This window comes from Cebus imitator, unplaced genomic scaffold (assembly GCF_001604975.1).
Source record: "Cebus imitator isolate Cc_AM_T3 unplaced genomic scaffold, Cebus_imitator-1.0 Scaffold18, whole genome shotgun sequence".
Taxonomy (NCBI): Eukaryota; Metazoa; Chordata; class Mammalia; order Primates; family Cebidae; genus Cebus; species Cebus imitator.
In genome coordinates, this window is record NW_016107333.1 from 13999003 (window position 1) to 14025795 (window position 26793).

A 26793-nucleotide genomic window follows, 5' to 3' on the forward strand; every position below is an offset into this window, starting at 1 on the left:
TTTGGGACAAGGTCTTACTCTATTGCCCAAGCTGGAGTGCAATGGTGCAATCATGGCTCACTGCAGCCTCTACTTCCCGGGCTCAAGCAATCCTCCTGCCTCAGCCTCCTAAGTAGCTGGGAGTACAGGCACCCACCAGACCTGTTTTTGTTGTTTACAGTTTTGTCATGTTGTTCAGGCTCATCTTGAACTCCTAGTTATTTGTGCCTAGTGTTCCATTCTTAAAATGCTAAGAATGTGGGAGTTATTTCTATTCTACTGCTCAAGGTCATCACCAAGCTATGATTGCAAAAATTCAAAAAAATGGCAACTTTAGGCATAAACAGGTTAAGTAATCCGCCCACCATGGCTTCCCAAAGTGCTGGGACTGATTACAGGCATGAGCCACCACACCCAGCTATGTTGTACACTTACATACCTGCTTATATATCTGCATTTGTCAGTTATTCTCTAATAACCTAGCAAGAAGAGTGTACTAGAAACAAATGCTAGTTCTCTAGAACTCCTTCCTTGCCACTATGACTTTCTATACACGTATTCATCTTCCAAAAAGAACCATGTTGTTTCATGCTGCAGTGCTTTAACACTTTTTCCTCATTTTTACAAGATGCCTTTCCTCATTTTGTCAACCTTATGAGCTCAGGCTTAGTCTTCAAAACTATGCTCATGTGTCATCACTCAGTTGAAGTCTTTTCTAATCTCAGACACAGTTGACTACTGTGCCCCCACCCACTGAACTGAAGAACATTTTTTGGTGCATGTGATTTTATAAGATCCTTGAGGACAGGTTTTAGCTTATTCACTTTGCTATTTCCAGAACTTAACCAACTGACTGGTACTTAGAAGGTGTTTAACAAACACTCAAGATAATTGCATATTAACAATCAATCAAGGAATGGACTAGATAACTAGATCTCTTTTTCAAATGAAGTTATATGAAATGTCAATGTGTGAGACCACTGAAAATAGTATTTTATGTAAGTATAAATGTTAACTTGTAATAATATTTACATATAAAATTATGAGAACTGCTTAGATTAAGGAGAAATTTGAACTCAAGGGTCTCATATCAACTCTATCTTAGAACTCACTTTATGTCTGTATTTTTGTCTTGGTTAACTCAATACTGAGAAAATTCCAATTCATATTCATAAGCAGTTTGCAAATGGTAATGGTTTTTAATAGTTCAATGTGTAATCTAAGAAAACACTTCAGTTATGTTGAGATTTCTGGAGAAATTTTATGGTGATAGGTGAACAAAAAGTTAATTTGGCAGCAAAAATAACGCACCAGTGATTGATTCCTAACCTGTTAAAATTTGATATATAACACAAGAAGAGGTCACGTATTCTTTTCTGCCACACTTTTAAAATGTTAAAAATAATTTAATCATGACTTCCATTTCTAGTGAGATATGAAAATCTTGCTTTCCTCAAGAAAATGTTGACTGAAGTATTATAAAATATACAGCTGAGTGTACAAGAATGTATGGATAATTCCTAGAAAGTAAAAACGAAGAGAGAACGAAAACTCAAAGCTGTTATACATAAATTTACTCTATCATTGTCTTGGGAGGGGTTGCTGATCTTGATGAGATGGTCCCTGGGTTTACCTTCCACACTGGGATAAAAGATGAAGCCCTGGGTGTCTGAGTTACAAGTAAGACCTTCTCACAGAAAGGCCCAACTCCCAAAGTGCTATACTTTTGAGACTTCAAGGGTACACTTAAAAATAAAATCTGTCCTGTTCCATAAGGAACTGGACGACAAAGAAAGCTTACTAATCTCAGACTATGAATAAACACTTGAGTACCATCTGACCCAAACAAGAAATTACTCATGTCATTAACAAACCAGTGTAGTTCTGACACGATTACCAGTTATTTTCATTTCCATCAAGACAAACGTGAAACAATGAAGGCTTGTCAGAACTTTACTCATCTGTTGGGGATGGGGGGCATGATGTCTTTGCTAATCAGGTAATGCAACAGCTGCAGACACAATATGTTTTTTTCCCCCAGCACAATATTCTTTTAAATTTAATCTGCATTACTATCATTTTCAATATCACTTTTTTTTTTTTTTCTTGTCCGAGACAGAGTTTTGCAACCTGCAAACTCTGCCTCCTTGGTTTAAGCGATTCTCCTGTCTCAGCCTCCAAGTAGCTGGGATTACAGGCATGTGCCACCACGCCCGGCTAATTTTTTGTATTTTTAGTAGAGACAGGGTTTCACCATGTTGGCCAGGATGGTCTCGATCTCTTGACCTCATGATCCACCCACCTTGGCCTCCCAAAGTGCTGGGATTACAGGCGTGAGCCACCGCACCCGGCCTTCAATAGCACTTTCTTAAATCTAGAACAAGGGTCCAAAACAAGTGTGGCTTCTTTTCATATGGCCCCTAAGCTAAAAATGTGTTTTGTATTTTTAAAGGATTATTAAACAGAGGTGAATATGCAATGGAGACTGTATTCCATAAAACCTAAAACATTTATTACTAACTACTCCTACAAAAAAAGGTTTGCAAACCACTGGTCTAGATAAATAAGAAAACAGTAAGCCAAGACCTGATCTGTAGTGTTTTCTGATTTCTCTCTCCATGGCCAGCTTCCGGCTACCAACATGACAACATTCAATGTACGGTTGGGAAGAAGTGTGCAGTAGCACACCATTGTATAGTGTTTGGACTATAGAGAAAAAAATAACCCCTGTGGCATAGATAAAAGTGGTAAAACAATTAGGAACCAATGACTTTTGAATATTCATTGTATTTATTTTTAATTTAGTTTACCTAACTGTAAACTTATATAATTTAAAATGTAATAGCTATGTTTAACAACCAGTTTGCAAAGTTCCTGAAAATCTAACAATCATCTCAAATGAACTAGTGTGAGCCAACTCCAGCATACCATTCTGTAGAGATGCACCTACAGAGATAAAGGCTATATTTCATTTCTCATAGAGAAAAAACTCACTGTAGATAAGTTCATACTCCTAAAATAAAGAAACACATTTAGAAATAATATACTATTCCAATTGCAAGCAGATAAAACAAGCAGTAGAATAAAACCCCTAGGAGCTTCAGTGAATATAATTATCTAAGAAAACTACAAAACAGTTATAGTTAAAGTGATTTTAAAAATCAAAACATAATAGGCCAGGTATGGTTGCTCATGCCTGTAACCCCAGCACTCTGGGAGACTAGGGCAAGTGGATCACTTGAGTCCAGGAGTTCAAGACCTGCCTGGGCAACATAGTGAGACCCCGCCTCTTTCCAAGTGACAGAGTGAAGCATTGTCTCAAGAGAAAAAAAAAAACAAAACATAAGATATCATCAAAAAAGACCAGAGGAATAAACAAATAGAAACTTGAAATATTTTTTTCTCGGATATTTAAAGATATAATGACAGAAGAACAAAAAATTGAGGTAATAATCATATATACTAATTATTGCACTAGGCTTTATATGGTGATGATCTAAAAAATTACTGAGGCATGACCCTAAAATAAACACCATCCCAAACTGCTATTCATCTGAAATCTTGCTTCTGTTTCTTATGGGATTCATTTCCCTCCTGATGGACAGGATTTTCAAATATTACTTTTCTGTATCATCAGCACTGCTGCCTCTCTAGAACTTTCCATCTTTCTGCTATTCCTCCTGATCTCAACTTGATTTTTATCTGACAAAAGAAGCCAGATAATAAAGGTTGCTGACTTTTATACAACTAAAACTTAACTATGTACATGACATATAATCAGAAAGGTAAACACAATAGACAAATAATCAAATTACCTAATCTGCTTCCATTTCTGGGCATTGCCATGAAGGAGCCGAGGCTCCCTCCAATAACACTGTGTGGTCTCCGCAATGGGGGCTTCTTGAAAGATCCTGTGTACTGGTGGAGGAAGGAATGCATACTGTGAGACGTTGGAGGCCTGCCATTCTTCACAATAGGCTCTGTGGTTCAAAGTATTCAAAAATCATTCCATCATCAGCCCAAGATCCGAGATCACGAGAAGGATTGAGAAAGCAAAACAAAAAGTTGTAACAAAGATTATTACAATTAGCCTCATTTCTTTGCTTACCTACACACAGTACTAAAATTAAAATAGTTTCTCTGAAAAAATACTCAAGAAAATACTTGAATATTTTAAGTTGGTCTAGTAACCATCCATTTCTTATATAATCAAAAGTGGGTAAGAACCACAAAACTACTGATATATCCCCATCAATTTCTGATCCATTTGTTTATTTTAGTATATCTCAAGATTGTCTCCATTCCACTCCTCCATTGACTGACTACCTGTGTTCTTTATAATTAAGCATGTTTGACTGGGCGCAGTGGCTTACACCTGTAATCCTAGCACTTTGGGAGGCCACGGCGGGCGATCACCTGAGGTCAGGAGTTTGAGACCAGCCTGACCAATATGGTGAAACCTCATCTCTACTAAAAATACAAAAATTAGCTGAGCGTGGTGGGGTGCGGCTGTAGTCCCAGCTACTTAGGAAGCTGAGACAGGAGAATTGCTTGAACCCGGGCAGTGGAGGCTGCCATGAGCCGAGATCATGCCACTGCACTCCAGTATGGGCAACAGAGCCAGACTCCATCTCAAAAAGGAAAAAAAAATTAAGCATGCTTTAGAATATAAAAGACATGGTCCCAGCCTAAAGGAATTTACACCCCTGTTTGCTGGACATTCAAAATCGTATGTCAATTAGTAAATAAAACAGAAGTACCTAAGTACACATCAATATAGAAGCTCTAAGTTTATTCCCCCAAATTTGGGATTAACATAAAGAGTATTTAAAAAATCATACTGATAACCAAGCAGAAACATTTAAAATATATATAATACTTAAAAGTTATTTAATTATACATCAGGGAACTGTTTTGCAATGTTTGTCGGGAATCACATGACTCCTTTCCACTTCCAAAGAAGAGCTCTGACACAGGTTAAAGATATAAGTCTTGTGATACACAATTAGTTTTCTATGTTAGAATAATGTTTCTACTGGTAGCAGCCAAGGAGTTTTAAAAAGAACTGGGCTGCTCTGAATACCTTCTCTTTTAAAATGAAGCCAACTCTTCTTCTGTAGCTAACAATCAGGCACAAGGATATCTCCTGATCAGGGGATTCCTCTACCTATAATGGTTTCTCAACCAAGGACAGGTTGACAGCAGGAGTTGGCTAGAAGCCTTAAAGTGAAAGGCTTCTCTCACAAGAAAATGTTAGGATCCACAGAACAAGACCAGGGTATGGGCTCCAGAAAAATGGGCCAAGAAGGCCATGTGGCCTGAGCCTCTACTAATACTGGCTGCCTGAAAGTGTACAGGAAGGATGGGGCACACGGGCCCAAAGGCTCACACAAGGTTCAATCTATCTAATCTGGGTCAAAGACCAGACTGGAGGCAGCGGCACATGCCTACCTAGTAATGCAGAACATGTGTCCAAAGTTTCCTATGATCTGTACATTCCCTGGCAGTACCTAACTGATAAAGAATTTGGAGCTCTTAAGTCTAGCAAAATAATCAATGATTCAATAATGAATGAGGAGGGGCTATCTGATATAAATGCATAAATAAATAATTACAAACAATGTGGGATAATAGAGCCTAGAGCATACAATAAAATTTTTTTCCGCCAAGTGTGATGGCATGAACCTATAGTCCCAGCTACTTAGGAGGCTAGAGTGGGAGGATCACTTGTGCCCAGGAGTTTGAGGCTGTAGTGAGCTAAGACAATGTCACTGCATTCCAGCCTGCGCAGCAGAGTAAGATCCTGTCTCAAAATGAAAAGAAAAAGAAAAGAAAGAGGAAGATTTTTTTTTATCTTTCTAGGTTATATTTCATGTGTGAAATATCACAATATTAAAATATTTAAGGCCAAACACAGTGGCTCATGCCTGTAATCCTAGCACTTTGGGAGGCTAAGGCGGGCGGATCACGAGGCCAAGAGATCCAGACCATTCTGACCAACATGGTGAAACCCCATCTCTACTAAAAATACAAAAATTAGCTGGGCATGTTGGCACGCGCCTGTGGTCCCAGCTACTCAGGAGGCTGAGGTAGGAGTACCGCTTGAACCAGGAAGGTGGAGGTTGCAGTGAGCCAAGATCAGCCACTGCACTCCAAGTCTGGGTGACAGAGCAAGACTCCATCTTAAATAAATAAATAAATAAATAGATAAATGCAAATATTTTGCCTACAGACAACATTTCAGTTGCTCTGTAAAGCTGTGCTAGCGAATATAGCTTAACTATTCTGGAAAACGTAGGGGGAAAAATGAGATCAAAGGGACATACTATTTGATAAACACTATTCTACACACTGGGCATCAACTGGTAATAAAACAGACAAAATACTATTCTCAGAGTGCATAAAATCTAATGGGGAAAGACACACAAAATCAGGTAATGACAGGCGAAATGCAAAAGACTAAAAAAAATAGATGTGAAAATGAGTAGCTAGTTATTTTACACTGTATATTGAGAAAAGTTCTCTCTGCAGAGATATTTTTAACAGAAATTTAAATGCAAGAAAGAGCCAGTCAGGGAAGATGGGTAAGTTGTGGATAACAGGATATTCCAGATAGAGAAAAAGCTATTGCAAAAGCAGACATATGGCAGAGTTTGACTTGTCAGAACAGTGATCCTCAAACTTTAACATGCTTCAGAATCATCTTCGAGGATCTGTAAAATGTAAGACTGCTGGGTCTCACCCACAGACTTCCTGGTTCAGTAGGTCTCGTGTGGAATCTAAAAATATGTGTTTCTAACAAATTCCAAGGTCCTGCTGACATTGCTGGTCCAGGGATCATACTCTGAAAACCACTGTGTTAGTGGACTAGAAAGAAGGCAAGTGTAGCTATAGTACCTAACCATGGGGGGAACAGTGATACTAGGTGAGACCAGAGACATAAGGAGGGAACAAATCATTCAACATTTTATACATCACCACAGAAGTTTAAATTTTACTCTGATTGGAAACAGTCATGGTAGTTTTGAAGAAGACGACTGATATGATCTGACTCGTGTTTCAAACATTATCACTGTGTGCTTGGTGCAATGGCTCATGCCTGTAATCCCAGCACTTTCAGAGGCCGAGGAAAGCAGATCACTTGAGGTCAGGAGTTCGAGATCAGCCTGGCCAATATGGTGAAACCCCGTCTCTACTAAAAATGCAAAAAAATTAGCTGGGCTTGGTGGCGTACGCCTGTAGTCCCAGCTACTTGGGAGGCTGAGGCAGCAGAATTGATTGAACCCAGAAAGTGGAGGTTGAAGTGAGCCAAGATCATATCATTGCACTCCAACGTGGGCGAAAGAGACTGTCTCAAAAAAAAAAAAAAAAAAAAAAATCACTGTGAAGTGTTAGAGATAGTAGGAGGTAAGCAGGTAGGGATGACTACAACAGGTAACATGAGAGATCTCTTGTCATGATGAAATTAGTGCTTTATCGTGATTGCAGTGGTTATACAAATCAACACAGGTGAGAGGAAATGACACCAAGCTACATTTACACTTTATTCTCCAGTATCTATAGTTACATCAGATGCAACCAATTGGTGGGGAGGGAGATTGGGAGAAGGGTCCTTTCTATATTATCTTCATAACTTTGAATTTGTAATAGCTGAAAATAATTTTTAAAAAAATCACTTTGGTTGCTGTTGAAAAACAGGCAATAGGGAATCAAGAGCAAAAGGAGGAGGTTACTACAGTACCCTAAGCAACAAATTTTGGTGGTCTAGACTAGGGTATGTACTGAAGACGGAGGGAAGCAGGCAGATTTAGGACATATTACAAAGGCAGAAGCAACAGGCCAGCAGACACGGCTGCTAATTAGTTTCATACACCCTCCTACCACCCAGCTTTTAGCCAGCATTTATAGTAAAAACATCTATACAAACTTTTTTTTTTTTTCCAGGCAGGGTCTTGCTCTGTTGCATAGGCTGAAATGCAGTGGCGCAGTCACAGTTCACTGCAGCCTCAACCACCTGGGCTCATATGATCCTTCCACTTCATCCTCCCCACTATAGCTGGGAATACATGCACGCACCATCACACATGGCTAATGTGTGTCGTTTCAGTAGAGACGGGGTTTTGCTATGTTGCCCAGCTAGTCTCAAACTTCTGGGCTCAAGTGATCCTCCCCACCTTGGCCTCCCAAAGCACTGCGATTACAATGAGCCATCACACCTAGCCCTAAAATATTTTTAAATCTTCAGATCAACTGTTAAAAATATATGATATATTAATGGACTATAATTGGAATTGCGTATCAGTCACATAGATCAGGGGTTCCCAGTCCCCGGGTCACAGACCAGTACTAGTCCATGGCCTGTTAGGAACCAGTCCACACAGCATGAATGAGCAGTGGGCAAGTAAGCAAAGCTTCATATGTGGTATTTACAGTCACTCCCCATTGCTCACATTACTGCTTGGGCTTCACCTCCTGTCAAATCAGTGGTGGCACTGATTCTCATAGGAGTACTAACCCTGTTGTGAATTGTGCATGTGAGGGATCTAGGTTGCATGCTCCTTATGAGAATCTAATACCTGATGATCCGTCACTGTCTCCCATCACCCCCAGATGGGACCACCTAGTTGTAAGAAGACAAGTGCAGGGCTCCTACTGATTCTACATTATGGTGAGCTATATAATCATTTCATTATATATTACAATGTAATAACAACATAAATAAAGGGCACAATAACTGTAATATGCTTGAATCATCCTGAAACCATCCCCCACAACCCCAGACTGTGGAAAAGTTGTCTTCCACAAAAATGATCCCTGATGCCAAAAGGTGGGGGACCACTGATACAGATGACTGTCATAATGATGAGTTTGTAAAAGTTATTTATATGGTAAAAAATAGGAAGCTAGAATGGTGGGGGTAGGGGATGGGAAGGAGATAACAGGAAGGTAAAGGAGAGAAAAAAAAATCAGGAACAATGCCTAGAACTCTTAGTTTTAATAATTGATTAAGCACGGAAAGCTTGAGTAGAGGCAGATTTTGGAGGAAGGACATCAAGAATTCTGATTTGGTCATGTGAAGTCTAAGATTCAAGATTCCCTTTAGACATCAATGTGAAGAAGCCAAGAAGGCATTTAAATATGAATCTAGAGATCCAGATGAAGATCCCAATTGGAGATTCAGACTTAGAAGTACTCAATATATATATGGTAGCTGAAATTGTAAGGCTGGATGAGGTCACCCAAGGGGAGGGTATGACAGAGAAGCGATTGTGGCCCATGAGAGAGCCACAATAAAATATTCCAACACTTCCAGATCTTGAAAGTAATTAATTGGCCAATTCAATAAGATAACAACACTCTGTTTTTAAAAAGTAATGAAAATCTTGGAGACATGCTAAGGGAAGTAAGTCAGAAACAAAAGGACAAATATTACGTGGTTCCACTTACATGAGGTACCTAGAATAGGCAAATTCATAGACAGAAATTAGAATGGTGGTTACCAGGGGCTGGGGAGAGGGGGGAATGTAGAGATATTGTTAGTTCCAAGTAAGGATTTCCAATGATTTTTACCACCACAATATGGCAGTCGTTATGATTCCACTAAGAAATGTTATTTGGCATCTTATTTATCTGGATCTTCTAATTATGTGAACTATGATGAGGAACATTCAATTTCATAACCCACCTCATAGCCTAAGCCATTCCCTCCTCCCAATCCTGCTCTTTTAAACATTACTACTGGCCTGATCCTATTCTAGATCCTACATATATCCAATGGAGTTCATGCCTTCAGCTTCAACCTTTCATGGGAGTTGTGTTATTTGTAGGAGTTAGTCCTACTTAAACTCCTTATGTTATCCGCTATTGTAAAAAACAGTTACTGTTATAATATATCCACAAACTGTGAAAGACAAACTGTCACAGCTATCATGTAAAAGATCAGCAAGAGAAAGAAACCTAGGTGAAGGACAGAGACTCACAATATCCATAAAACTGGGATTTGTTGACTCATGACAAATTGCTCCAATATACAAATGGAACAGTTAAGAATGAAAATATGGAATATCAGGAAAACCAGGCCATTTTAAACTTTGCTTTTTGGTATTACTGCTAATTCTAAATAATAAGTGACATTCTGTAAGGTTTATCTGACTACACTTCCTGGGAACATGTACGTTTTATTAGCTGAAGAATTTCAGTTGGTCAAGAAGTCTCAAGTAATAATATGTACAATAAAACATAATTTCACCTTTCTACAACTGTGATTTATTCTCTTCCTTACATTTAAATTGTCACCTATTCTTCTCATCAAATTCAATAATTTCAATATATCTTTCTATTACAAGAAAAGTAAGTTCAAAGCTAACTACGTAAAGACAAGATTCTGAAATATAACTTTCTGTGGTAAGTCTTAAAATAGAATTAAGACTTATGGGGGGTGGGAAGCTGGGGAGAGATAGCAGGGGGAGAAATGCCAGATGTAGGTGATGGGGAGGAAGGCAGCAAATCACACTGCCATGTGTGTTCCTATGCAACAATTTTGCATGTTCTTCACATGTACCCCAAAACCTAAAATGAAATAAAATAAATAAATGGGGGAAAAAAAAAAAGAATTAAGACTTATCAAACATCTGTTGTGCTGCAGTGACAGCAAAAAAAAAAAAGATGTAAAAAAAAAATTGAGCATCCATGAGGGAAGGGTGTATCTCAGATGAACTGAATTTTTAATTGAGATGAATTTCTTATAACATAAAATTAACCATTTTAAAGTATACAATTCAGTGGCATTTGGTATACTTATAATGCGATACAACCATCACCTCTCTCTCTTCCAAAACAGTTTTCATACAGCCAATTTTCGTATCACCAAAGGAGATCCCATACACGTTAATCAGTCACTCCTCAGTCTTTTTCTCCCTATCAGCCTCTGGCAACCACTAATCTGCTTTTTGCCTCTATGGATTTACCTGTTCTGGATATTTCATATAAATGGAACCACAGAGTATTTTGGATCTGGCTCCATTCAGTTTTCCAAGTTCATCTATGCTACAGCATGTAGTGCTTCATTCATGTATTGAATACTATTCCATTCTATGGCTAGACAATGTTTTGTTTATCCATTCATCTGTTGATGGGCATCTGGGTTGCTTCCATCTTAGCTATTGTGAATAGTACTGCTATGAATATAAATATTTGTGTACAAGACTTTGAATACCTATTTCAATTTTGGGGGTATATTCCTAGGAATAGAATTGTTGGGTCAAATAGTAATTCTATGTTTAACTTTTTGAAGAACTGAGGTAAATTCATTTTTGACAGTTTTTTCTTTGTTTGTTTTGAGATGGAGTCTGGCTCTATTACTCAGGCTGGAATGCTGTGGCACGATCTCGGCTCAATGCAACCTCTGCCTTTGGGTTAAAGCAATTCTCCTGCCTCAGTGTCCCAGGCAGCTGGGGACTACAGGCATGCACCACCACAGTCAGCTAATTTCTTGTATTTTTGCAGAGACAGAGTTTCACCATGTTGGCCAGGCTGGTCTAGAACTCCTGACCTCCAGTGATCCACCCACCTCAGCCTCCCAAAGGGCTGGGATTACAGGCATCAGCCACCATCCTTGGCCTTGACGAGTTTTTAAAAACTAAACATTCAACACTTCTCAGTTAGTAAAAAGAAAACTGATGGGCTCAAAATTCTTTTTCTTGCAGGTTTGTGCAAAAATTTTATTTCATATTTAAGGAAAGCTCTACTTAGTTAAGGCCAGTATCCTTAAGTCAACCAAGTTTTATAAACTTTCAACATTTTTTTTTAACATACTGAATACAAATTCAGGATTCATCTTACCTTGGGTTCAACCCACCTGTCAAAGTGCAAACATACTAGTTTCTATAAACAGACAAAGTAATGTTAATTATATTGCACATTTACAACTGAGTTAAAACCTTCATAGTATGACTCAGCTATCAAAATGAGAGAGATAATTATCTCGCATTCTATTTGGACAGAGATAAAACACGCATAAGTGAGAATATATAGGTATAAGTATAACCAAATGCATCACACTCATAATTTTTCTAAGATGTTTATAGTATCACCCCCAATTAATGTGTTCTAGATATAGAGTATGCATGACAGCCATGTGCCTAGATATGTAAGAGTAATAGGATTGTTATCATGCATGTGACTAATCAAGAGACAGTGGTCAAAAATTGGTCCAAAGGTAGTTTACTCAGGGAAATTATGTAATGTGCCATGTGATGTTTCCGTCAATAACAAAACCCATATACAACAGTGGTCCCCTAAGATTATAACAAAGCTGAAAAATTCCTACAGCCTAGTGATGTCAGTGATGCCATAGCCGCTGTAACATAGTAGTGCAATACATTTCCTTTTCTATGTTTAGATATACTTAGATACTCAAACACCACTGTGTTACAACTACCTACAGTATTCAATATAATATGCTGTTCAGGTTTGTAGCCTATAAATAACAGGTTGTACCATGTAGCCTAGGTGTGTAGTAAGTTATACTACCTAGTTTTATTTAAGCAGACTCTGATGTTTGCACAATGAAATCGCCTAGTAATGTACTTCTCAGAATGCATCCCCATTGTTAAGCAACGAATGAATGTATATTCCTCCTACTCCTTCAACTAGCATTATGCTACGATTTGGCATTAAACAAAGCTCACTTTTGCTTCATCAACTGCTTATATCGTGTGTGAGAAGATCACTTAAAAAGTATAGTCTATACTTCTCATTCATTATGCTATATTCTCTGTATTCTAAGACGGGCTATGTCTGTGTGTGTCACTCCTATCTAAGAGCTTTTATGCTCTAAAATATGTCCCATAAGAATAGAATGTGTTGGAACCAGCTATCAAGCACTGACAAGTGACCAAAAAGGTGTAGAATCTCTGTGAGAGCTGTTGGTGAAATCCATGTGCTATTACAGAGAGAAAATAAGCAATAGCAGATTATGGTAGCCTACACTACCAGCAATCTTTGTAAACGAACAGGAGTAAAACGAACAGTGTCTTTTACGATGTCTTCAAGTACTATTTCAAGTAAGTCAGGTCAAGAAGAAACTCAACAGATTGCCTATTTACCCTTTTTTACTACAAAGTTACTACTGCAATAAAAGGAAGTCTTAATAAACAATATATACAACCTGAAAAAACAAATATTTTTAATCTTTCACCATTTGTTAAAAACAAAGCATGTTTTAAGGTAGTTAATACCAAAATATTCCAGAAAATATGCAATTGGTCTAAAATATTAGCTAAAACATATGTTCATTTTCTATGACCCATACCGTTTCTTTAGGAAAAGAGGTTTGTCTTATAGTCAAGTACTTACTAAAAATATGTCCCAGAAACTATCCACCAAGATATATACTGTGCTTATTTTATTCCTCATCATCACTGGCAAACACATTGGGCAAGACTCTTCTATCCTAAGAGTGAGCACACTGGGCTTCCCACCAAAAATTCAATGGGGGAGCTAAAAGAGAATTAAGGATTTTGCTCTGTATATCTAGAAGAGATCCTCTGACAAGAGGAACAACAGTAAAATCATAAAGTCATCTTTGAGATTTGACCCAAATGTACAATTTTCCCCTCCTCATATAATTATATTCAAATTATTATATTAAATTTCCTACTGAGCCCATCACTCTCTCCTCCCTGCCATGTTAAAAACAAAACAAAGCCAGGTGCGGTGGCTCACACCTGTAATCCCAGCACTTTGAGAGGCCAAGGTGGGCAGATCACTTGAGGTCAGGAGTACCAGCCTGGTCAACATGATGAAACCCCGTCTCTACTAAAAATACAAAAAACTTAGCCAGGTGGGGTGGTGCATGCATGTAATCCCAGTTACTCAGGAGGCTAAGGCAGGAGAATTTCTTGAACCTGGGAGGAGGAGGTTGCAGTTAGCCAAGATCGCACCACTACACATCAGCCTGGGTAACAAAAGCGAGACTCCATCTCGAAAAAAAANAAAAAAAAAAAAAAAAAAAAAAAAAAAAAAAAAAGAAAAGGTAGATGTTATCAAGGAAAACCAAAATGAAGGGGTCCTTGTAGAACAGACACAATGCTGCAGACTTTGAAGGGAAAAAACCTGGCTTCTAAAGTACTAGTTCTAGAGCTGGGTAAGCCTAAGCAAATAATGACCCTTCTGAGGAAAGGAAATAAGAAAACTGAAGACTGGGTAGGATAAATGGCTTACTCAGAGTCATCAACTAGTAAGTGTATTAGTGTATCCAAAATCCAAACCCATGACTTAAAAAAGTCCAGAGTCCACTGCACTATGCTATTTCCTCTCTCAAAACTTAAGTATTGGAATTCAGCGGAAGGGGCAAAGGGTGTTCATGCTTTCCAACCACTGCCACACATCTCTAGCAGCAGAATTTCAGGCATAGGTAAGGAAGATTTGCCAGATACTCTGCACATCATGACACATTGGCAGCCAGTCATGTAAGCTCCTTCCCAGTTATTATTATGACATTCCTAGGGCTATTTCAGATTTGAATATATAGCCTTCCTCTAAAAATTTCATCAGAATTTTGTATTTAATACACAAATAACACCTGGGTACTACTACTTTACATTGCAAAAAGCACTGTCAAATGCATGAAACATTATAAAACTATGATGAAGCCACAAACAGAAATTTCACAAACTTCCTATACACTTTTAAGCTGTATTAACTTGGGTTACAAGAATAACAAAAATATTAAGTTATTTAACAATTAGGATAGTATTATAAAATGCATTCTTATCTAAGAACTAATGAAAAATGGAAGGATATGTGGAATAGAACAATTCATCAGGGTTTGAGACCAGGTATTACAATGTTGGAGAGAGAGAAAAATTTTCCAGTTAGTAAGCAAACCAAAGTTACATAGTCTTCAATTTCCTAAGAAACCAGGGAACCAGACAGAAATAAACAAAAGGAAGCTATTATGAACTTATCTAAAAAGTAACTTTACATTCTATTCATAAAGTAATTAAAAGGAGGAAGCATCTTCCCCATGCCAAATATTTACCATTATCCTTACTGCTGTTTTCTTCTATAGTCATTTGTTCAGCCAATTCAGACAGTGATTCATCAATAGTCTGGCTTCCTCGGAGTGTGAGGGATAGCCTTCTTTTAAATTTTTTCATCCTATCAACTGAAGGTGGCTCGAAAAATCCTGAAAGAAAAGAATAAACACAAAATCAAAGATATAATTTGGGTTTACTGGTAATCTTTAAAATAGGAATATAATGAAGAATTCTCACTTCTGCCAAACATCATCAAATCCAACCCCTTTTTAAAAAAGATCCACCTACTCTGAATAATGCTATATTTATTTGGCATCATCAGAAGAGCAGGCATTCCATGTAACTAAAGGGTAGGACTTTAAGCATCACAACTAAGTTTAGAAGGACTAGAAATTTTGTTAAAATGTGTATTTTAAAAACCATTATAGTAAAATAACAACATTATTTTGACACTCTGGTTCCATCACATAAATATCAATCATCATATTGGAACCAGCCGGTGATATCTTCAGATACAAGTGGGGGGTGGGTGAGGTAATGGAGGAAGATAAAAAACGTTTGACAACGAGGGTCTCTTTCATCCTAAGAGTACCAAGCTTTAGAAGGAAGAAAGGAAAACAAAATTAGCGGGTACTGAAATGTCTGACACACGGTAGATACTTTCATATCTCTGAGTCTTCCTAATTCTGAAAGGTAGAATATACTATCCCATTTTCACACATGAGGAAACATGCTCAAAGAAGTTCCCTGACCCATGTCAAACAATAAATGACAGAACTGAGATTTAAAACTAGAATTACAATTTACTTTTTCTTCCACGCTTTAACATCTCTGAAATCAGAATGTATGTCACAATTAATGGGATGTCAGAATGTAACTCAGAGTATTTTTTCTTTCTTAGAGGTACATAAATCAATGGTACAATTCATAAGAGAGTCTTATATGTGATGAAACAAGGTACTTATGCCAAACCCAAACTCTTGACCCACAATTTCCTTTCTAACTTGCTGTTTCCGTGATGAGCTGGTTTATCAGATCACCATACACACTATAACCGTTATCCCAGCCAAAAGTAACGGCCATACAACTCCCCTAGGTTAAAGTACAGGGGTTTTACCAACCAGCTCTGGATATCTATTTTATATCTGTATGTGTTTTGCTTATTTTCTCATTCTAAGGGTTTATCTTAAGTAACTGAGTGTGTGGAACAGGTAACTTCTGCATATTAGTTATAGAATAATTTTTGTTTACTCAAAAACTGGGGGAAGGTATAACAAATAAACTTCTAAATAATAACTTTATATTTTACCACTTTCGTATTATATACTTATTATATTTTAAAATAGAAACCAACTGGGCATAGTGGCTCATACTTGTAATCCTGGCATTTTGAGAGGCTAAGGCAGGAGGATTTCTTGAGGTTAGGAGGTTAAGACCAGTCTGGGAAACACAGTGAGAACTTGTCTCTACTAAAAATACTTAGCCAGGCATGGTGGCATCTGCCTGTATTCTCAGCTACTCAGGAGACTGAAGTGGGAGGCTGCAGTGAGATATGAATGTGCCACTGCACTCCAGCCTGAGCAACAGAATGAGATGCTCTCTCTTTTTTTTAAATCCACTGTAATAAAAATACCAAAAAATACTAAATACACATTAAAATAGTAAGAGTTGCAACTGCACTTTAATAAGAACTCTCTTCACCCATAAGCTCTAAAATAAGAGACATACTTTGATGATATTAAAAAGCTCCAATTCCTTAGCTCAGTTTAAAGACAAGTTTATACTCCTAAATGTTTTCTATTAACCTATCTTCCAGTTCACTAATCTTCTTTTCAGCTGTGTCTAATCTGCAGTTAAATCCATCTGTTGTGCTCTTAGTTTTAGTTACTATATTTTTCAGCTCTAGAATTTCCATTTGATTCTTTTCTATAGATGCCAGTTCTCTAGTGAAATTCTCTACCTCAGCATCTATTTTCATGAACTGAATATAGTATCTAAAAGCCCCTGTTTTTAACTCCCAAGTCTGCACAATCTGTGGATCTATTTCTCTTGTCAATTTCTTTTGTTGATTTTTTTTTGTATGCTTAGTAATTTTTTATTATATGTAAGACACTGTGAGTTATTGTATGCAAATGTGTATAGAAAAAACGTAGGGCCTCCAGATGATGTTACCTTCCTCCAGAGAGGATTTAATTTTTAACAGGCTCTGTAGGAGCAGACTGAATGCAATCCAATTCAGACTGAGCTGACTTAAGACTGGATTTCAGATACTATTAAGATTGTTCTGTCTCTGATTTGTCCTCACTCAGTGGTGTGGCTCTTCAACAGATTCCAACTGTAAACCTAGGGCCAGAACAATAACAAACTATTGAAAGCTTAATTCAGCTTCCTCATTTTTTGCTCATCTCTTACAACTCACTCAGCTTTTATCTTCTTACCCCAAACAGCTTAAGAGTTGGAAAGAGGAAAACTTAAGAGTTGGCTCAAAAGGAAAATCTGCACAGAGTATGTCTGTCTCCCTTCTCTACTGAATCTTGACTCTTCAAATGTTGATTCACTGAGAAGCTTTACAATGTCTTCAAAATGATTTTTTCCCCTAGCATTTCTAGTTTTCAGCAGTTTTAGTGTGTTACAAGTTACTCCATAATAGGCAGAAATGGAGGGTTTGATGTGTATTAGATGAGATAATATATGCATTTCACCAAGCAAGATGAATTTATAGGAGACAGTTAGTAAACCATGACGTTGATCCCAACTAAGAAACCTGTTAATTGTAGGGCTATCCTAAATGCTATTCTTTACTTCTGATAGTCAATCTTTATAGCTCTACCTTGACAGTCAATAACTCATGCCATTTGTTTAAACATATTAGATATTTAAGTTGTACTGAGCTATTGCCACTCTCATCTATCCTTTGTTTCTGTAAGACTTGACTTTACACTAGAGATGTCTTCCTTTGTTAGGCTCCTGAATCACCCTGTGTAGTAAAGAGGTAACTAGGTAGGCTTGGGGTACTCTAACTCTGCACATTCTGAAAAAAGCACTAGTCTGTGAGAGGCTCCTGGGAGATAACCTCTGAGCCCTTGGAATATCTTGCCCAATAATAGTGTCTCTGTATAACTGAGATCTTTATAACATCAGATAATTTATACAAACAATATGAATTATGGTTAATGTTTTTGTATGCATGGGGTTTGGCCCACACTGTATCAGTTTGACTTCTTAGGGGAGGAAGGACAGGAGAGGCTGGAGACTGAGTGAGTAAAGTCAGTCATATGAGCCCTTCATGCCTACCTGATCCACAGCAATTTTCTTGCACAAGATACAGGTGAGCTTCCCTGGTTGAAGCTCTCTGCATGTTGTCATAGCCCATGTAATTCCACTGGAAGAAGACAAACGGAAGCTCGTATCTGGATCCTCTTGGGCTTCAACCTATACACCTTTCCCTTTGATTTTCTTCTGTATCTTTTAGCCATAACAAATCATAACTATGAGTTTAACAGCTTTTCTCTAAGCTCTATAAGTCCTTTGAGCAAAGCATCAAGCATGATGGTTTGGTCTTGGGGATTCCCAATGCACACTCCAAGAAATCTACATGCCCCTCCCAAAAAAGTCCTAGGAGATGGTAGTTCATAACTACCAACATTTCAGATTCCAACTTTCTCAAACACAGGCATCTAGTCACTTGCTGTGTATCCAACTATACAGACATCAACGCTTCAGAATCTTACCATACCATTTTTGAAAGTTTGCTGACCATGGGATCTGCCTATTATTCTACATGACAAATAAGGACAAAATAACAAAGTATTACAGAAATGTTATTACAGAATTAATTCACATAACACGGTAATAGTCTGTAACACAGACCAACTATAAATGGATTCAGTATCTATTACAGCATAGAACTGAGCTATCCAAAACTGTTGCCAACAGCAGCCTAATGAGCACTTGAAAAGTATGTAGTCCAAACTGAGTTGTGCTGCAATAGTAAAATACACAGTGGACTTTGATTGCCAGGGGCTGGGGAAGAACAGGAATGGGAAGTTTATTCTTTAATGGGTACAGAGTTTATATTTTGCAAGATTAAATGAATGCTGGAGATGGATAATGGTGATAGATGCAGAACAATATGAACTAAATATCACTGAACTGCACTTAAAAATGGTAAAAACAGCATTTTACCACAGCTTTCTTAAAAATTAAAAAAAAAAAACAACCTTAGTGGCTTCAGACAATAACATTTATTATCCCTCACCCAAAAAAAGTTATTATTATATTAATAACATGTTGAGGGCCAGGCACGGTGGCTCATGCCTGTAATCCCAGCACTTTGAAAGGCCAAGGTGAGCAGATCCCTTGAGGTCAAGAATTCGAGATCAGTCTTGCCAACCTGGCAAAACTCCGTCTCTACTAAAAATACAAAAATTAGCCACACATGTACACCTGTAATCCCAGCTACTCGGGCTGAGGCATGAGAATTACTTGATCCTGGGAGGCAGATGCTGCAGTGAGCTAAGATCATGTCACTGCACTCCAGGCTGGACAACAGAGTGAGACTCTGTCTCAAATAAATAAACAAACAAAACGTTGAAAAATATTTCAAATGTCTGGTTAAGTAGAAAATATCACCAAAATTAACTCTGCCTTTTAAAAATCTTTCAAAAAAATGCCTACAAAAATCTTAAAAATTACATATGTGGTATGCATTACATTTCTATTGGACAATGCTGATAGACAGCATCAAGCAGATCTTGGTGGTTTTAAGAGAGTCCAAAAGAAAAAGAATTACAATCACATACACCTTAACCTTTTCTTCATATGTTCCCTGTACATTTGAACAATGTATCAGGGAATGTTCTATGTGCTTCTAACTCAGAATAATATACATGGCACTTATTTCATCATCAAAGAGTGAACGAAATCCTGGTCTATAAAATAACCTTAATTATACTTATTTTATATTCTGTCAGGAATAAAAAAGATATTTCTAATTCATAAAAGAGAAAAATATTTATAAAGCTAAACCTTGCTACAAAATTTTCAAATAAAATCACATCTTCAAATTGTTCCTATTTTTAATCTATGATATAATTTTAAAAATAAATTAAGTTACAATGATTTGTAAACACAGAAAGTAAAGAATTTCATTACCACAGCCTAGATCATTATTAAAGAAAAAATACTGCCAAATGAAATAGGTTCCTTGACATTTCTAATTATCTGTAAGTAGAACTGTGCATATCAACTTTTTTTCATTAGCTGAGAACAAAAGCACATATGCTAAACTAAAATCACCTTTTATGACATATTGTCTTTAGGGCTAATATTTAATGTTTACTGTAATAGAGCAGTGCTAAATTACTGATTTTCTAAAATTGCAACATTCAAGAGTTTGGTTAAAATATTTCATCTAGTTTAGTTATTAAGATTTTTATACTATCATTTCTCTTTAACTTTTATTTTAGGTTCAGGAGTACACAGGTATATTTGTTATATAGGTAAACTGCATATATGAAGGTTTGGTGTGCAGATTATTTTGTCACCCAGGTAATAAGTATAGTACTCAATAGGTAGTCTTTTGATCCTCTCCCCTCCTCCAATCTTCACCCTCAAGAACACCCCGGTGTCTGTGGATCCCCTCTCTGTGTCCATGTGTTCTCATTGCCTATTAGCCCCCACTTACGAGCAAGAACATGTGGTATTTGGTTTTCCGTTCCTGCATTAGTTTGCTTAGGATAAATGGATGGATCCGGAGGCCATTACCCTACACTATCATTTCTATAAATATTAAGATAAACAATGTGACTTAATGGTAAATGACTAAATGTTCACATTTCAGTGTAAATGTCATTCTTCAGAGGGCCCTTTCCTGACCCGTTCTATTCCTTCATACTTCACTCACAGCACTTACCATGTACATATATACATACATATTCCATATGTATACGTACACATACACGTGTATGCACACTGCCAAATAACTGTTTTTCTAGACATCAAAAACACTTCTAGCTTTTTGTAATACTTAGATCAAATTTAAAATGGTAAAAGGGCAGTAAAGGATAACAGAATGACAGCTTATAACTCTCCATTTAAAGACAGTTGAAAATGTTCAAAAATCAGTTCTTAACAATAAATACATAAAAGGAACTTGCAAATATAATACATTATCTTACTTCACCTTGGGCTAAACTTGTTCTGGGATTACCTGCTATACAGTTAAGAAAGTTTTGATGTTTCTTTTATCCTGAAAAGGTAATTAGAATCTATTTACCTAAAGTATATAAATAATGATTCTAGAATGCCAACTACGTTTGGGCCTTAGGAATGGAAAAATATGCATACCACACACTGTTTTTAAAGAAGATAACAGCTATAAATACTCCCAAACTAGATGTTCTAGTATGAGTCTTTACTTGTAAAAATGGTATTATAGTGTAGTTTTCTCAGTACTTGCAGTAAGTAACTCTTTGGATATAAATTCACCTTATTGTCAGGCCTCCAAGTCCAAGACTGGCCATCATAGCCTTGGTCACCTGCCCATACACCTCCAGATGGTCTCCAGGAGCCAGAAAGTCTGAAGTAACTGGGTGGCCATAAAGAGAAGTCAAACAGCTAGCTCCTGACTCAACTGATTGCTCTCTCCCTGTGACATAAGACCATTGTTCCTGCTCAGCCTTGTGAAATTTCCCCCCTAGATACTGGGTTTCTCAAGTCCTACACCCCTGTAACTATGTAATTTACCATATCCTCCCCTCTACTTGCAACTGATAACCCTTGCTCTGTGAACATAGGTCTGTTTCTAATAGATAAGCCCTACCCTTGTGACCATGCATCCCGTGACATCCTTCCCCGCCTAAAACAGATTACTACCTTTAACTGACCATTTGCCTCAACCTATATAACCAGTCTCCTTTCCTACTCCCCTTGCCTAACTCCTTTCTCAGAATTGGCCCACTTGCACTCAAGCGCTAAATAAAACTAACTCGTTGCCCACATGAAGCCTTCTTGGTGGTCTCTTTACACAAGCAATGCACTTAACACTTATATTCAAGCTACTCTAATATAAAAGGACTTTAATTAGAGTGGCAAACCACTGTTTATGTTTTTGAAATATTCTTAAAACAATTTTTGTTAATAATTGCAAAAAATTAAAGAAAAGGCTAAGTATTGTTTTGAAATGCCTAAATGACTTTCCTTTAGATAAACAGGCAAAATTTACATGTAGAACAAATCAAATATTGTGAAGTAAAGATTAAATTATAGGATTTAAATGGGAAACTAAGGTTTTTCCACTTAATGTTGCTTTTGTCAGTCTTTTTGAAATAACAAACAGAGATAATGACAGATTTGTTGCTTCATAACATTTTCAGCAACAAAGACTACAAATAAAAGCTACTGTATACAAAATGAACTCATCAGGTGGCATGTAAGCAAATGTTCTGTTATTTTCCCCACAATGATTAAGCCATGACAAATACCAAACACACTCTAGGACATGCAAGCTAATCATACAGAATGAGGAATAACCAATATTTAAAACTTAAACTTTTTTCACTAGAGACAATTATGTTATTTGCATGAAACACAAAAATACAAAAATTAGCCAGGCCTGGTAATGCACACCTGTATTATCAGCTACTAAGGAAGCTGAGGCAGAAGAATCGCTTGAACCCAGGAGGTGGAGGTTACAATGAGCCAAGATCGTGCCACTGCACTCCAGCCCAGGTGACAGAGCAAAACTACATCTCAAAAAACAAAACAAAATAAAAACAAGAACAAAACAAAATACATAAAGTGATTGTACAAATACTGACAGAGCACTGAATTAAAATTTCAATCATGCTTAGAGGTTTTTTCCACAAACACTTAAAAATTTTAATCCTTGGCTGGGCACAGTGGCTCACACCTGTAATCCCAGCACTTTGGGAGGCCAAGGCAGGTGGCTCACCTGAGGCTGGAGTTCGAGAATAGCCTGACCAACATGGAGAAACCCTGTCTCTACTAAAAATACAAAATTAGCTGGCCATGATGGCACATGCCTGTAATCTCAGCTGTTCTGGAGACTGAGGCAGGAGAATCAATTCAACCCAGGAGGCAGAGGTTGTGGTGAGCCAAGATCACGCCACTGCACTCCAGCCTGGGCAACAAAAGCAAACTCCACCTCAAAAAAAAAAAACAAAGTAATCCTTTATGTGTTCAAGTCTGAAGGTGATTCTTTTTTTTTGACAGTATGAATAGGGAAACACAGAAACTATAAAAAAAAGAAATGTACCAAAGATTTTCTTCTATTCATAAATACCGTGAGAAAGACAATATAAGATCATTGTGACACTTGAGGTACAAAATGTCAGAGAAGAATTCTCTAGAACTTGGTCCTTGCACCAAAAACAACCAGTAAACTGGAAAAACAAGAATCAACTATCTTCCAAGTATGGAACTTAATTAGACACTTAAAACAACCAGGGAAGTGCTTCATGCAGAGGCTGCTGATCTTGATAGGAGATTCACATGGGCAAACCAGTAGCTATCATTCCCCATTCCTCAGCTTTGCCACTACAGTAGGGAATAGCAGCCCCAATCCCTGGAACAACTTATTAGTGCCATAGCAGGCAGTGGGAGAACTTTGTCCTCCAAAAATTCAAGTTTGAATATTTTGGTCTGTTTGGCAAGATCGATGAGAGATAGGCACAGAGACAAATGTTTGCCTTTATTTATTTAGGCCCTCTAGGGCTAACTGGGAAGGAGAGACGCACTGGCATCTACTGGAAGATCTAATAACACAGCATCTTCTTATTTAACCCAGATATTGTTATTATCATCGTTAGGTCACAGACTTACTACAGAGATAATAGAATAGAAACTTTAGTGACTACACACAAGAAGGAATACACAGTTTGCAAAAATGGTTTAGGAAAGTCACAAAGGAATGACAATAGCCTTCAACCAGCCAAGAAAGGCCTGATGAGTGGGAGAACTGATAACTACAGTTACCACAATGGAGTACAGTGGCCAGGTCTCAACAAATAACCACAAAGCTCACAAACAGGAAAGCACGACCCATTAAGAAAAAAAGCATTTGACAGAAACTTAAGAAGTACAGAATTTGGAATTGCTAGTCAAAAATGTTAAATGAACTGTCCTAAAGATGCTCAAAGAGCTGAAGGAAATCAAGAAAACAATGAATGAACAAAACAAGAATATCAATAAAGGGACTGAAATTATAAAAAGGAACAAAACAAAAATTTCAAAGCTGAAAATTACAATAACTAAAATTTAAAAATTCACTAGAGTGGTTCAACAGATTTGAGCAGGCAGAAAAAATTATTAGCAAATTTGAAGACAAGGCAATTAAAATCATCCAGTCTTAGGGATACAAAGAAAAAAGAATGAAAAAAAAAAGTGAATAGAGCCTCATGAACCTTTTGGACACTATTAAATATGCCAACATACATAGCATAGCAGCCCCCAAAGATAAAAGAAAGGGGGAAATATTTGAAGAAATAATGGTGGAGAACTTCTCAAATCTGATGAAAGACATGAATATATACATCCAAAAACTTCAGTGAAATCCAAGAATAAATTCAAAGGAGATCCAAAATTGAGGCACATTATATTCAAAGTGTAGAAACCCAAAGATAAATAAAGAATCTTGAAAGCAGCAAGAGAAAAGCAACTTGACATATACATGGGCTCCTCAATAAGATTAACAGCTGATGTGTCAGCAGAAACTGTGATGACCAGGTGATGACCAGGTAGCAGTACAAATGGCATATTTTAAAACTAGAAAGAAAACAAAAAGTCAACCAATAATTTTATATTCAGCAAAACTATCCTTCAAGAATGAAGGAGAAATTCCCAGATGAACAAAAGCCAAAGAAGTTTGTTACCAGTAGACCTACTGTACAAGAAAGATAAAGAGAAACCTTTGGGCTATAATGAAAGGACATAAAAATTTATAACAATGGTAAAGGTAATTACACAGAGTATTAAAAGAGGGTATTAATGTACTTTTGGTTTGTAACTCTTTTTGCTTTTCTTGTTTTTTAAATTATTTTATTGTTGTTTTTAATTATAACAATGGTAAAGGTAATTACACAGAGTATTAAAAGAGGGTATTAATGCACTTTTGGTTTGTAACTCTTCTTTCCGTTTTTCTTGTTTTTTTCTTTAATTATTTTATTGTGGTTTTTTTTTTTTTTTTTTTTTTTTTTTAGTTGGGGATACATGTGCATGATGAGCAGGTTTGTTACACAGGTAAATGTGTGCCATGAACAACCCACCACCTAGGTATTAAGCCCATATGCATTGGCTCTTTTCCCTAATGCTCTCCCTACCCCCACCGTCCTCCGACAGGCCCCAGCAAGTGTTGTTCCCCTCCTTGTGTCCCTATGTTCTTACTGTTCAGCTCCCACTTCAGAGTGAGAACATGAGGTGTTTGGTTTTCTGATCCTGGGTCAGTTTGCTGAGCATAATGGCTTCTGGCTTCACCAATGCCCTGCAAAGGACATGATCTCATTCCTTTTTATGGCTACAAAGTATTCCACGGTGTATATGTACCACATTTTCTTTATCCGGACTATCAATGATGGGCATTTGGATTGATTCCATGTCTTTGCTATTGTGAACAGTGCTGCAGTGAACATACACATGCATGTATTTTTGTAATAGTGATTTAAATTCCTTTGGGTATATACCCAGTTACGAGGTTGCTGGTCAAATGGTATTTCTGGTTCTAAATCTTTGAGGAATCGCCACACTATCTTCCACAATGGTTGAACTAATTTACATTCCCACCAACAGTGTAAAAAGCATTCCCATTTCTCCACAACCTTGCCAGCATCTGTTGTTTCTTCACTTTTTAGTAACTGCCATTCTGACTGACATGAGATGGTATCTTATTGTGGTTTTGATTTGCATTTCTCTTAAAAGGCTAAATCTGATGATAGGCACATAAAATATAAAAAGGTAATCTGTGACAAAAACAATATAAAGAGGAAGTGGTAGAGATATACGGGAGTGGACTACATACTACTAAATTGGTATTATTCAAATGAGGTTATTAATTTAAGATGCTAAATGTACTCCCCAAGGCAACCACTAAAAAACACAATATATTACAGAAAGGGAAAAAAGAAAGAAATTGTAATGGCACACTATTTTTTTTCTTTAATTTTGAGATGAAGTCTCTTTGTCACCCAGACTGCAGTGCAGTGAGCCCATCTCAACTCAATGCAATCTCCACTTCCTGGGTTCAAGTGATTCTCCCACCTCAGCCTCCCAGTAGCTGGGACTACAGGCGCCCGCCACCACACCAAGCTAATTTTTGTATTTTAAGTAGAGACAGGGTTTCATCATATTGGCCAGGCCGTTCTCAAACTCCTGATCTTGTGATCCACCCAACTCGGCCTCCCAAAGTGCTGGGATTACAGGCGTGAGCCACTGCACCTGGCCCTGGATTGGTAACACTATTTTAAAAATCAGGTAAGTACAGTTGGGTGCGGTGGCTCACACCCGTTATCCCTGCACTTTGGGAGCCCCAGGCGGGCAGATTGCTTGAGGTCAGGGATTTGAAACCAGCCTAGTCAACATGGTGAAACTCCAATTTTACTAAAATACAAAACAATTAGCCGGGCATGGTGGCACGAGCCTGTAATTCCAGCTAATTGGGAGGCTAAGCAGAACTGCTTGAACCCAGGATGTGGAGGCTGCATTGAGCCAAGAAAAGATCCCACCACTGCACTCCAGCCTGGGTGACAGAGCAAGACTC

The 26793-nt window shown here is 37.5% G+C and overlaps 1 protein-coding gene across 2 annotated transcripts in view; it reads right to left on the reverse strand.

Annotated features, from left to right (window-relative positions):
• CDK17 (cyclin dependent kinase 17) overlaps positions 1-26793 on the reverse strand; it is a 120032-nt gene that overhangs the window by 35818 nt on the left and 57421 nt on the right. For both annotated transcript variants that reach the window (XM_037733921.1, XM_017516283.2), the window contains exons 2-3: positions 15023-15169; positions 3795-3959 (exon numbers count right to left, since the gene is read on the reverse strand). In XM_037733921.1, coding sequence (XP_037589849.1) covers positions 3795-3959; positions 15023-15140 — 283 coding nt within the window. In that variant the 5' untranslated portion in view covers positions 15141-15169. The remainder of the gene's footprint in view (positions 1-3794; positions 3960-15022; positions 15170-26793) is intronic.